This window comes from Chenopodium album, chromosome 9 (genome assembly GCF_948465745.1).
Source record: "Chenopodium album chromosome 9, dcCheAlbu1.1, whole genome shotgun sequence".
NCBI classification, from domain to species: Eukaryota; Viridiplantae; Streptophyta; class Magnoliopsida; order Caryophyllales; family Amaranthaceae; genus Chenopodium; species Chenopodium album.
In genome coordinates, this window is record NC_137842.1 from 65,310,981 (window position 1) to 65,325,014 (window position 14,034).

Consider the following 14,034-nt stretch of genomic DNA (forward strand, 5'->3'; position numbering starts at 1 on the left):
AACTTTCATTGTTTTTCATCACAAAATTTGTATTTTCAAGCATGAATATCATACATAATTTGTTGCATATGCATATTATAAGGTGATGACAATAGGAATTTATATGAGATCAGAAACTTAATTCATCAAAAAGATCAAATTTATATGGTATGCATGTAATATGTCATCAACTAGCCCACCAAAGAAATCATCATCTTCAAATAATGCTGGGAGGCCACCACAAGCAGTAAGGTTTGGAAGAAGAACATCAAGTGGACGTATACTCAGCCTGTCTCGAGACGACGATACAATGTCGGTTGACATGGATTACACGGTGGTGATGCCACCAACACCAGATAACCAACCAGGGGTTGAGCAAGGAACAGGAAGAACCTCTAACTCTTCGGCTTCTGCATCTCGTTCGAGACTACAATCACAACGAGATAGCAATGGTGGATCTTCTGGCAAGTTAGATAGAAGAGTATCAGTATTGAAATCCAACAATAAGTCTATGTTAATGAGAAGCCAAACAGGGGATTTCGATCATAATCGATGGCTTTTCGAGACTAAAGGCAAGTATGGGATTGGGACTGCCTGTTGGTCGGATGAAGAAGCTTATGATGCTACCACTGCTGGGATGACCATGGAAGATTTCACTGACAAGCCGTGGAAGCCCCTTACACGAAAAATCAGCGTTCGCCCTGCTATTATCAGCCCTTACAGGTACCTTAGTCCTTAATCAGTTAATCCTTATAATAATGACTTCCAAATTATGTTCATTTTTATGCTCATCATCTATTACATTTGCACAAGGAATGTTACATTAAAAATAGTCATATTATCTTTAATTTTCTTATAAACATGCATCATAAAATGAAGTTTAGTATAGGTAATGTAGTCATCAAATTGTAATAAGCAATTTATTAGTTCAGTGTAGGTTACTAGTGGTGATACGGATGGTAGCGCTGGTTTTATTTCTAACTTGGCGTGTGCAAAACCCGAATGAAGATGCACTATGGTTGTGGGGATTGTCTATTGTGTGTGAGATATGGTTCGCGTTTTCTTGGTTGTTGGATCAATTGCCAAAGCTCAACCCCATTGATAGAGCTGTAGACCTTGCAGCTTTAAAAGAGAAGTTTGAGCACCCCTCCCCTTCTAATCCTCATAGTCGGTCCGACTTACCGGGTGTTGATATATTTGTATCCACTGCTGACCCTGATAAAGAACCCCCTCTTGTAACTGCAAATACTATATTATCCATCCTTGCTGTTGATTATCCTGTGGAGAAGATCTCTTGCTACATTTCTGATGATGGTGCTTCCATTTTAACTTTCGAGGCAATGGCCGAGGCCATAAACTTTGGGGAGCTTTGGGTGCCTTTTTGTAGAAAACATAACATAGAACCAAGAAATCCTGATACTTATTTCAACCTGAAGAAAGACCCTACTAAGAATAAGAAGAAGCCGGATTTTGTCAAGGATAGAAGATGGATTAAAAGGGAGTACGACGAGTTTAAGGTAAGGATTAATGGGTTGCCGGATGCTATTAAAAAGAGGTGTGACATGCTCAATTCAAAGGATCAATTACAGAGGAATGTTAGTACTACATCTAGTGATAAGGATGGAAACAATGGGGGTAATACTCTTGAGCAAAGTGAGGTGCAAAAGGCGACTTGGATGGCCGACGGAACACATTGGCCAGGGACTTGGTACCAAAAGGCTCCTGATCATGCTAAAGGAGATCATGCAGGGATATTGCAGATAATGAGTAAAGTCCCTGAAATTGATCCTGTTTTCGGTCTTTGTGATGAGAAGAAACTCGATTTTAGTGGTGTAGATATTCGTCTTCCTATGTTTGTGTATGTATCAAGGGAGAAACGACCGGGTTATGATCATAACAAAAAGGCTGGAGCTATGAACGCCTTGGTGAGATCTTCAGCTATACTTTCGAATGGGCCGTTTATCCTTAACTTAGATTGTGACCATTATTTCTACAATTCAATGGCTATTAGAGAGGGAATGTGTTATATGATGGATCGTGGCGGGGATAGGATCTGTTATGTACAATTCCCTCAACGATTCGAAGGCATTGATCCATCTGACCGATATGCTAACCATAATACTGTTTTCTTTGATGGAAATATGAGAGCTTTAGATGGTCTTCAAGGTCCTGTTTATGTAGGAACAGGGTGCATGTTTCGACGATATGCACTCTATGGTTTTGATCCTCCAAGGGCTAATGAGTACACAGGCTTATTTGGGCAGTATAAACAACCAAAATCGAGTAATGTTCATGAACACTCTGATCAAGACGACGAATCAACATCTGATACACAACGTTTAGCACCACATCCTGACTTAGAACTTCCTAAAAAGTTTGGAAATTCAACTATATTTACTGACTCAATTGCTGTAGCTGAATACCAAGGAAGACCTTTAGCTGATCACATATCAGTGAAAAATGGCCGCCCTCCGGGTGCTTTAATCCATCCTCGTCCTCCTCTTGATGCTCCTATTGTTGCAGAAGCAGTTGCTGTTATTTCTTGCTGGTAACATCACTCTACAAACTCATTTTCCCCTCATTTTTTAGTTATCACTTTTGTTAGGCCTGATTTTGTCATGAATTTACATTTGTTTAGGTACGAAGATAATACTGAATGGGGGACAAGGATAGGTTGGATCTATGGATCAGTGACAGAAGATGTGGTGACAGGATATCGGATGCATAATCGTGGATGGAGGTCAGTATACTGCATAACAAAACGTGATGCTTTTCGAGGAACAGCACCAATCAACCTCACTGATCGATTACATCAGGTTCTTCGTTGGGCTACTGGTTCAGTGGAAATTTTCTTCTCTAGAAACAATCCTTTAGTAGCAACAAGACGCCTTAAATTCCTACAACGAGTAGCTTATTTCAATGTTGGGATTTACCCTTTCACTTCTATCTTCCTAGTAGTGTACTGCTTTCTACCAGCTCTGTCACTTTTCTCAGGACAGTTCATAGTACAAGGGTTGAGTGTTCCTTTTCTTAGCTACCTCCTTACTATAACCGTCTGTCTTATGCTCCTTTCCCTCCTCGAGGTTAAATGGTCAGGGATCGGCCTGGAAGAGTGGTGGAGAAACGAGCAGTTTTGGCTCATAGGAGGCACCAGTGCACACTTTGCTGCAGTCTTACAAGGGCTTCTGAAAGTTGTTGCAGGGGTTGAAATTTCATTCACTTTAACCTCCAAGTCTGCTGGTGAAGAGGAAGATGATATGTACGCCGATCTTTATATTGTGAAATGGACTAGTCTCTTCTGTATGCCCCTCACCATCATTGTCATCAACATGGTTGCACTTGTGATCGGGTTTGCGAAAACAGTCTATAGTGTCATCCCACAATGGAATAAGTTTCTTGGTGGGTGTTTTTTTAGCCTTTGGGTGTTGGCTCATATGTACCCTTTCGCGAAAGGACTGATGGGAAGGAGAGGAAGGATGCCTACAATAGTGTGGGTATGGTCTGGATTAGTTTCTATTACTGTATCTTTACTTTGGATTACTGTTAGTCCTCCTCAAGGTAATGTGAGTATTTCTAATGGTGCTGTTAAAGTTTAGAAAGGCAGATGTTGTAATTGTTCAAAACAATAAAAACCGAAACTTTCTTTTTAGTTTAAGATGTAACTATGTAAGAACTAATTTTCAATCCCGTGCAATGCATGATGAGCTATTAGTCATTTAACTTTTGTAATAATAGTTTGAATATATATAGAACTTTTGAAATTCATAAGTTGATATCTCTTATTTGCTCCTTTGTTTATGTAATTGTGTTTCTTGTTTATATGATTCTTTTTGTTGTTCATCTTATCTCCCATAGTTGTTTTTCACCTTTCTCTCATTATTTCAAAGTGTTTATCCCATCTTCCTTCCTTTTCTTCTAGAGATTGTCATATACAATCGGGTGCACCATACACCAATCAATGAGTATATATATTGTTCACATTTTGATGATTGTTGTCCAATTAATCATCAAATGAGAGCAAATTAATCTTTTGGGTTGGTGTACGGTGCATCAGGGTGTATTTAACAAATTTGATTTTCTTCAATTGATTTTGTACAAAGTGTTTTCCTTTTATATATAGGTGGATTATTAGTATGCCATGTTATATATATATATATATATATATATATATACACACTATGCAATCGATCTTATTGAATAAATAAGCAGAAATATGGATTGGAGAAATATATATATATACACTATGCAATCGAACTTATTGAATAAATAAGCAGAAATATGGATTGGAGAAATCTTTGTGGGATATAATTGCGTATTAACAGTATGAAATGAAACTCTTCAAAAGGTCTAAAATGGTTGGGGAAAAAAAAAAATCTTCTTTATTACATGATAGTTGAGCATACAACGTTACGATACACGACTTAAATGGTCCCCTTTTAATAGAATACAATACGTTATACATATTGTGCAATCCACGTGTTATAACTCTTATTCGAACTAAACATAGTTATTTTATCGGAGTACATCATTTGGAAAGTCACAAGAAACGCTATTAAATTCATGATAGTAAATTAACATTCATCCTTGGTTTTGTGGTCTCTGAAATGACCTGTAATCTTCAACTAATAACATACACAAGTTGTGCTTGCTCTTGGAACCAATGCAATAAATTTGTACTATAATCAACTAATCAAGCATTACAACAAATGTTATACATAATACATAGTTTCTATATATTCTATTTCCTTGTAAATTTGATCCTGTAAAACTGACTTTTCTATGGATAATTAGTATAATTTCCCAACTCTTTTGTTGATATGGTCCTATTCAATGCTTACAACAAACCATTAGTAAATGTATTCTGAAGACCAGCGAAAAGATTGAAAAGGGAGAAACGCCTCATGTTTTTCATTTCGTACCATGAGTTAAGTACCTCCCCATTTTTATCTGTGCCTGAAAATGTTAGCTGAATGTTAATTGTACAGTCTACAGAGCCACCTTTGTCTTTGCACGTCGAAGATGTCACAGCACACTCTTTGTTTTCATGGCATACTTGATAATCCTTGTTGCATGAATCGCACCCAAACGTTTTCCAGTACAAGTTTTGGAGTGTACCCTTTTCAAAATCAAGTACCTTAAACACAAATTGACATAAATCTGATATTAGTGCACTGTAAAGTTATAACCTTTGGCTTGTATGCCCTGATATATCATCACGACTTTAAGTGTAAGTCTTAGGTGAGATCGTCTCACACTGATTTTATTGTGACACATTAAAAGTTGTCCGAAGAAAGTAATTATTAGTCACCCTAAATAATATTTTTGCAAGAATTCAGAGATGGAGCTTACAAGAGTAAATGTTGTTACTATGTTAGTACCATCTGCAACAAAAACTGGTGGTGATCTTGCAGCATACTGTCTTCCAGCAAAGGCTACCATATATCCGCCCGTTGTTTCCTACAAATAAACATTTTCTCATGATCAGAACATTTGCATAAATATTAACCAGCTTGAAAATTCATCAATCATCCAACAGAGAGGGTAAACATACAGGGCTGGAGGTGGAGTTGACAGTAAGAAGGGAGATTTCGTCAACTCTAGGCCTAAAGACCGCGAGTTGAGCTTTGTTAGCAAGCTGAAGGCGAGAGTCACAAGGGGATAACTGAACTTGATCAGGAGCAAAGAAGGATTCCTTAGACGAAAACGCGATGCCAAATGTAAAACCATCCCATCTTTGCACCTTTGCATCAGAGCATGGATCATGCACTGGGTTTGTATCTATTGCCTTTGTTATAGGTGTTATGATCATAACAAATAACATTAACACCCCTTTTTTTCCAGAATCTCTGAATAATTCCATGTTTTTTTCCTTGTGAAAAATTTGGCTTTTCTTTCTTTAATCTTCACTTCCTGATCACAAACTGAAACTTAGTATCAGGTTCCAGAAGATCAGAAATATGATAATTTTACAGATTTTGATTTGTTAAGAATAACTTTTGAGAATTAAATGACACAAGTAACATCAATTTCCGTGACTACAATATTTCTTAAATTTATTTGTAGTGAGATTTAATTTATTGAATTAGAGCCTTGAAAAATGATAAAACTTACCAGTTAATCCTCATTCATTTGTTTGAGAATTTGATTTCTGTTGATTTTATTATTACAAAAAACTGAAAAAAAAAGTTGCAATTATTTAGGCTGGCAAGGTGGATCATGTCCTAGAAATAGTTTATATTTTTACAATAGGCTAGAAATAGTTAGATGTACACATGCTTAGGTGTGCAATTTCCTTGCATTTAACCTTTTGGTTGACCATAGACATATGTTACAGAAAATTCGGTTCAAAATTATAATCAATTGTTACGCACATAGTGTAATTTGAATTGGTGACGACTAATTTCGGATATGGATGGAAACTTGGAAGGATATAAGAAAATCAAATACATGAACTAGTTTCTTAATAATTACTCCATATATTTCTTCAATGACCCAAAATTACCGCTTATTATTGTTTTAGGAAACTTTAATACTCCGTAATTTTTTTTCTACCAAGAATTCATACTTAGTATATATGATGATTACAAAAAATAATAATAAACTCATGAAAGTTTTTTTTTGGGTTTTTTTAAAAAAAAATTCTGACAGAAAAAGTTGTTTTTTTTTTAATTTATTTTTTATTTTTTTATAATTACTCTGCAGGATAAGATTGTGGAGTTTTTCATATGATTATCTAAATTTATTTATTACTCACACCAAATTTATTTATTATCTAAATTTCATAAGTCACATCTTCATGACCTCATGCATATTAAGATAATTGTACAAAAAAAGAACTATGAATAATAATTGCACCATTAAGTTATATTCCTAGATTAGAAACAGCTCCAGCTAAGAATGAGGACAGCAAATGTTCACTAGACTATCTAGTTTACTACCTTAGGTAATATACTCACCAGATCATGTACAATACTGAAGTATTACGCAACATAATGTTATAGAAAACCCTTGATGTACAACAGGTTGTAACTGCACCAAACAACATCAAGATGATAGCACCACATCCGATAAGGCGTTACTTGGTTGCATACATGTCTTAATCGGTGTTAGGATGGATAATTTGAACTTTGATCCGTCGACAAGTATTTGTGGTGGAGGGTATCAACTCACAGATGACAATGTCGTCCTTCATAACATTGTTGAACATGCAGAGCTGCTTCCAGAAATTAGTGATTGCGTGCCGCCCATCTTTCCATATGGCTATCTTTCCATCATGAAGGTTCCCTTTTGGATCTTGAATCTTTATTCTGTTACCAAATTTTAGACCATAGCCCTTTCGAATAGCGTGTGGTATAGTCTACAAAACACAGCAGTTTGTATCATGTCCAGAAACTGAAGTCACTCTATGAAATGTAAACAAAAATAATGCCAATTTAAATAGAAGTGTTACCACATCCTTTCTCCCGTTGATATTTTTGAATTTTGTAACGAAAAATGGGTTGTCTGATGGGAATAAGTCTGTTATTCGTTTTTCAAGGTTCATGACATGGGATCCAGTGACTGAACCTAGAAGATCAAAAAACGAAAAACGTTAAGACACGAAAGGTAATCCAATTAAACAAAAATGTAGCTGGCCGGAAAGAACCAATTTATCTTAAGCCAATGATGCATAATTCTTACGGTTACTCCCCCAGCCAAATACCCTCCCTATAGCCGAATTCATAGGTTGGTCCATGACTACTTCCTCTTCATCTTCCTCTCCTGTTGGAAGCTTTGTTTCTTCTTGAATAACAGAAGAACCAACTTTTTGCTTCTTGGACTTGTGAGAGTTCAGAATTTTTATGTCAAATGCAGAGTGTCCATCATACTTGAACACCATAAATTCTCCTCCTAGTAGTGGATAGCTCGAGACAAGCATAGACCACCCACCTTGAAAAAACATGCCATCCTCGGTTTCAACAACGTCAACAGGCCAACAGTCATCATAACAATCTCTGAGGACAACTTTCTCAGGGATTTTCTTGCTTAAATGTTCCAGAAAAGCATCTGGAATTCTCTGTAAGCACTCAAATCACATAAAAAATAAATTTCTCAAAAATATTCATGGGTAACTTTAAAAGACAGAAAAGTAATATAGTCAAATATCAGGCCAGCCAAAATTTCACTTCATAGTTAACTCTATGTCTCTATGACTCTATGTAGGTAAAAAAAATGGGAGGGGAGACCATACCAGGTTCTGAGTATTATGATCTGGATGAAAAGTTCGGAAGAACTCCGGATGTTTATCCTCTGAAGAACCCATCTTTTAAGGTTTCAAAAATCTTCCCTGACTTACCAACCTCTTATTTCTCACTCTCTTTAGATACTTTGATTGGTGTCTTCAATTCTGGAGAGAAAAATCAAGAAAGGTGGTTGAGAGTTTGAGACAGAGTCATATAACTAGGTTTGAAGAGAACAAAGAAGGCAAAGCAAAGAAAAGGAGAATCATTACAAAGAAGGATGGAAATTCCTTTTTTAGTGTAGTATTATTCTTTTTAAGGGAGTATGATGTCTTTCTTGTGGCATGAAGCTTAAAATAAAGCAGACTTCTGTAAGGTCTGGATTTAAGTAGTTTCTATTAAATCTCAGCTCTCCCGCGGTGTTACCAGACTCCACATGCACTCAGTAAAACACCACAGACCTGAGAATGAGGTTGTAAAGTACAAAGGCTTCTGAGTTATCACCAGATGGCCCCTAACTAGTCAACCTGAACTACCAAGCAGCTCTACGCCTCTACTGAGTATTAATCAAGCATAATTCCGTAAATTAACTACAATGCTCCTTCTTTAATCCATATATATGATGGAAAATCTAAAGACCTTCACTTATAGTATGAGCATGATTACAAAGTGCAAGCAGACAAGAAGTATGGCAAAACAAAATTGGATATTTTGAATAAAATCTTAAGTCTTCCATTCTACGTAGGAGACCAACTGTATCACTACTTCACTAGCGTCCCCACTCACTCCCATAGTTCTAGTCGTACATTCTAACACATAATATCATATTTCTCGATTCACTAAATATATATTTCCCACTATCTGTCATCACCACAACAGGTGTACATGCTTCTGAGTGCAGATCCACCAACACATCCTTACTGAGACTATCAGACTTTCTTGAGATAAAGCTCTTATTCAGCTACAGATAGAAACTTTACTTACAAGAGCAGTGGAATAAAAAAAACACATCATGTACACTTATCAAAAACCTTAGAGTTCAATTGCCTTGCTCCATACTGACTAAATCAGAAAATCAACAGTAGATTCCAAGCAACCAATTCTTTGACAATCATTTACCAAAGACATACCCTAATTTGTAATAAAGATAAAAAGCAGGCCACACAGCCCCTACCTAATTTTTATAGATATGCAGATATCCTCCTAAATTTATAATCGAGGAAACAGAATCTAAATAGCTTCAAAATTACACTCACTTGGAAAAACATAACTGCAACAACATCCTACATGGAGAAACTAACAGCCGGACTCCCACACAACTGAATAAATGCATTCCCAAATTATTTCTAAATTGAAACACCGCAAAACTTCTATTAGTTCTATACATCTACACAAAATAATTTCAATCACTCCTATAGTCCTATGAGTCTATGACCACTATATGAAATCTTCAAATCTATTATATAAATAAAGAGTTACATAATACTCATGAAAAAGAAACTTAAGTAAAGGATTTAAAGTGACCAACCTGATTTTGTTATGTGAAAGAAATTGATCAGCCAATATAGCAACTCTTCCAGGAGTAGGATTACTTTTTTATATTAGAGTCTGAAATGTGAAATAATCATATCATTATAGCTTAATTTTGTTTTAAACCAAAAAAACACTTCATAGTTCATAAGACCAAATTACCTCATGTCGAAAGAACTATACCATTAAGGCATTAACTGGGTGAAAAAAGAAAACGCAAAGAGAAAAAAGGGAGCATCAGCTTGCTATTTCAGCCTCACTCTAGCAAAATATTTAAGGGTGTTCTTAAGGTTAAATAAAACCTATACGCATATCTCATAATATGGGGCCTAAAACTTACTTTTCTGGGTCAGAAATAAATTAATATCTATCAGCTATCGCATTCAAACATACCACAAAGTTTCCATCTAAGGGGTGCTGGGGACCACAACTATATTATTCAAGTTCAAATAAGGTTTAGTGATAATTTTAGCATCATTTTGGTTACACAATGGACTCATTTTCTTTCTTTACTGAGGTGTGATAAAAAAGATTAACTTTTCTCTATATTTACTGTATGACAAATCGCATTGCATTACTAATACAAAGTGAGCATGTAACTGCTGGAAATTCGCTAGTAATTACTCTCTTTCAACCAGTAGAATCAACTCAACAAGCAAGCAACAACCTCGAGTAATATTAGCAGATACAGAAGTACAACTCACTCACAGCAGTAAATGCCAATAGTTGGTAACCAAATATTACAAGTGAATGGGCTTATAGCATGGATAACTGAGCGACACTAGAAGCATATTAGCATTGAGCAAAGTTATACACATATTTCTGCAATTTAGGTTCAAGCTCATATCATGTGTGTGGACTTAAAAGTTTTAAGACTGAGTCAAATAACTAGGTTTGAAGAGAGCAAAATTGGCAAAATAAGAGAATCATTATTACAAAGAAGAAAATTCTGGCATGAGTACAAGTTTAAAATAAAGCAACCATGTTTAAGGTACAGCTTAAGTAGTTTCTATTAAATCTCAGCTCTCACCACAGAGTTACCAGATTTCTACATGCACTCAGAAAGCACCATAAATCCGAGAATGAGGGTGCAGAGTACATGCATCGCAATTACTTCAAAACCGCAATACTGCATTCCATCACTCCTATAACCGTTATATGAAATTTTCAGTTCTATTACATATATAGACTCGAGAACTTTCCAAAACTACTAGGATACAGAAAATCATGATAAAAAGGATTTTGAGTGAAAAAACCTGATTTCAAACATATGAGAGAGATTGACCATCTGCTGTACCAACTCTTCCAGGTGTAGAACTACTTTTCCTTAGAGCCTGAACACTCTGAAATGGTAAAAATCAGTCCATATGACCAAATTACTCATATCATGTTTTTGAAATAGTAAAGTGATTCTAAACTGAGAAATAAATTTCAATATGTACACTAAAAACATACTTGGATATTCTGTCTTGGCATGAAATGAGGGATATGAAATTGAACCAAGTAACTAACCATAATTAGCAAAAATATCCGAACATGAATGGACAAGGTTGACATGGTCTCACACTGTAGTAGAGTGAAAGTGTGAAACACAAGCTTGCTAATTTAACTCAATCAAACTATACCCAGGGTCTTTCTTTATTCCCTTAGATCTTCGTATTGTGTGAGACATCTCCGTGCCTTCCCAATCACCCATGGAGGAGTACAAATTTGAAACAGAGCATAAATGACCAACATCTGTGACATCCAGTTTAAGTAGTTGTTTATAAATCTCAGTTCCCACCTCAGTGTTACCATAGACATTACATGCACTCAGTAAAGCACCATAAACCCCAGAATGTGGCTGCAAAGGTATCCGAGATGTAACCAAATGGGCCTCATCTAGTCGTCCTGATCGTCCAAGCAAGTCTACTAGACAAGCATAATGCTGTGAATTGGGAACTATGCCTCTTTTCTCCACCATATGATCGAAAATTTGAAGACCTTCATCAACCATACCAGCATGACTGCAAGCAGACAAGACAGAAACAAAAGTAGATTCATTTGGATTTAATCCCAAGCCTTCTAATCTCCATAGGAGACGAATAGCATCACTACCATTTCCATTCACTCCCACAGCTTTAATCATAGCATTCCAGCACGTAATATCCTTTTCCTCCATCCAGCTAAAGTAGTTTTTCGCGCTGTCTAAATCACCACAATTCGCATACATGCCTATGAATGCAGAACCAACAAACACATCCTTGCTGAACCCTCGTTTGACTACAAGCGCATGAATCAGTCTACCTCGCAGTAAAGCTCCTGAAGAGCTGCAGCTTGAAATCATGCTTACAAGAGCAGTTGAATCAAGAGACATATAATGTACACACATTAACTCACTTAAAAGTATAATGGCCTTGCTCCAATACTGACAATATGAGAATGCTTTCAACATTAAAGTCCAAGCAACTATATCTTTAACAACCATTTCATTAAAGACACCATAAGCTTCATCAATAAAGCTACCACGTGTATACATATCGATAAGAGCAGTTTGAATTTGCAGCTCTTTGCTATATCCTATCCTTACAATCAAGCCATGAATTGAACTACTTATTCTTCCTCGACTAGGTTCTGAACAAGCCAATATCAAGCTCATGATGGTAAAATAATCCAAAGAAACCCCATTCTTTCGCATTACATTAAAAAGGTACAGTGCATCATCACCCATCCCATTATTAGCATACCCTGTAATAATAACATTCCATGAAACAACATTTCTCACAGGCATTTCGTCGAACAGATTCCGGGCAATACTCACTCGCCCAAAACGACAATACATATCAATTAAAGACGTCTCAACAACAACATTATGCTCAAATCCACGCCGAACCCAGAAACAATGAACCGATTTACCCATCGAATCCAAACCCAGATTCGCAAAAGCTGGTAAAATGCTTGAAATTGTAACCTCATTAGGCATTAACCCAATTCCCACCATTTTACCAAATAAATCAACACCCTCATCAAATAACCCTCTTTTCGTTAACCCAGAAATCAAAATTGTCCAAGAAACTAAATTTTTTTCTGGGATTTGATCAAAAAATTTCTGGGCATTGGAAATTAAACCAGCAGAAATATAGGCATTCATCAAATTGTTGGAGAGAGAAACATGATTAGAAGTTGCGCCAGAAGTGACAATTTGAGCATGTAATTGAAGGAGAATCCTGGGATTTTTTACAGATTTTGAGAATTGAAGAGAAAAACGAAGGAGATTGATGATGATAATGGTGGGTACAGTTGAAATGAAGAAGGTGAAATGCAAAAGCAGTTATTTGGCGGGAAATAGAAATTGTAAGAATTTTCCGATTTAACATTTTTTGTTTTGATAATGTGATTGTAAAATTAATCATGGATTATTTCCTTTGTTTTGTCCTCCACAAGTCCAATATTGTGGGCTTGGCCCATTTTAAATCAAGCCCATGTTTCAAAATTGAGTTGGTTTGTTTAGTTCAGCTTATTTTTGCGGGATCCCGTTCTAAAATAATAGAGTACACCGATTTTAGAATAACCCACACAATCAAGTTCAGTTAAGGGTCTGTACAATTGGCTTGTTCAGTTCAGAATAACCCGAACTAGTACAATTAAGGGTATGTTCTCATTGACTGAACTCAGCTAAACTGAACTGACTATTTTATAAGAGAAGGAAATTAGGAGCTGAACTGAACTGAATTTTAACGTATGAGAACTGGCCCTTAGTATAATTAAAACTTATACAAAAAAGTTATAATTATAAAACTTTGTTTGTTTTTTTTTTTTTTTTTTGGACACAATTATAAAACTTTATTGATATAAAATACACGCAACATTTTACATGATACCATTTTTGAAAGAGTACAATACTAAAGAATTATGGTCAAAATGAGCATATGAGTAAAATTAAAGCCAAATTGTGTAACTAAAATAATGACAAAATATAAGTGCATATGAAGTTAATTATAAGGTGATTGGCATACAGTATAAAATTATGCTTGATTAATCAAAATTATTAGTTACTCAAACTATTGAAGTACAAATTTCTTATACAAAACGTCAAAACCCCACCTCTAGAAAAACAAAAATAAAATAAAAATGGCAGCATTAATTTTGTGACTTCCCATTAGGCCATTACATTATTACTCCATGCCTGATGCCTGTACCACCTCTGAAATCTGACACCTTAACAGTCATAACACTATTTTCATCATCACTATAACAGTTTACTGTTTTATTTACCCTGAAAATACTGAACAAAATACTACTGTACGTACATATAAGTTGGACGTAT

The 14,034-nt window shown here is 35.7% G+C and overlaps 2 protein-coding genes and 2 pseudogenes across 3 annotated transcripts; 1 reads left to right on the forward strand and 3 right to left on the reverse strand.

Annotated features, from left to right (window-relative positions):
• The first annotated feature begins 160 nt into the window (after nt 1-160).
• On the forward strand, nt 161-3,575 carry LOC145557977 (cellulose synthase-like protein D1 pseudogene; annotated as a pseudogene).
• Nucleotides 3,576-4,804: 1,229 nt separating this feature from the next.
• On the reverse strand, nt 4,805-5,839 carry LOC145557978 (uncharacterized). The gene is made up of 3 exons (XM_081619141.1): nt 5,531-5,839; nt 5,329-5,436; nt 4,805-5,113 (listed from the first exon to the last, which is right to left on the reverse strand). The coding sequence occupies exons 1-3, from the start codon at nt 5,837-5,839 to the stop codon at nt 4,814-4,816; spliced, it is 717 nt and encodes a 238-aa protein (XP_081475267.1). The 3' UTR covers nt 4,805-4,813.
• A 997-nt stretch (nt 5,840-6,836) lies between these two features.
• On the reverse strand, nt 6,837-9,809 carry LOC145560189 (B3 domain-containing protein REM20-like). Its single transcript, XM_081621449.1, has 5 exons — nt 9,727-9,809; nt 8,210-8,365; nt 7,660-8,035; nt 7,430-7,545; nt 6,837-7,336 (listed from the first exon to the last, which is right to left on the reverse strand). Exons 2-5 carry the CDS (start codon nt 8,279-8,281, stop codon nt 7,076-7,078), a joined length of 825 nt encoding a protein of 274 aa, XP_081477575.1. The 5' UTR covers nt 8,282-8,365; nt 9,727-9,809; the 3' UTR covers nt 6,837-7,075.
• A 1,179-nt stretch (nt 9,810-10,988) lies between these two features.
• On the reverse strand, nt 10,989-13,084 carry LOC145557979 (pentatricopeptide repeat-containing protein At1g06140, mitochondrial-like; annotated as a pseudogene). The gene is made up of 2 exons (XR_014092346.1): nt 11,184-13,084; nt 10,989-11,071 (listed from the first exon to the last, which is right to left on the reverse strand). The product of XR_014092346.1 is annotated as a pentatricopeptide repeat-containing protein At1g06140, mitochondrial-like (transcript).
• Nucleotides 13,085-14,034: the final 950 nt, after the last annotated feature.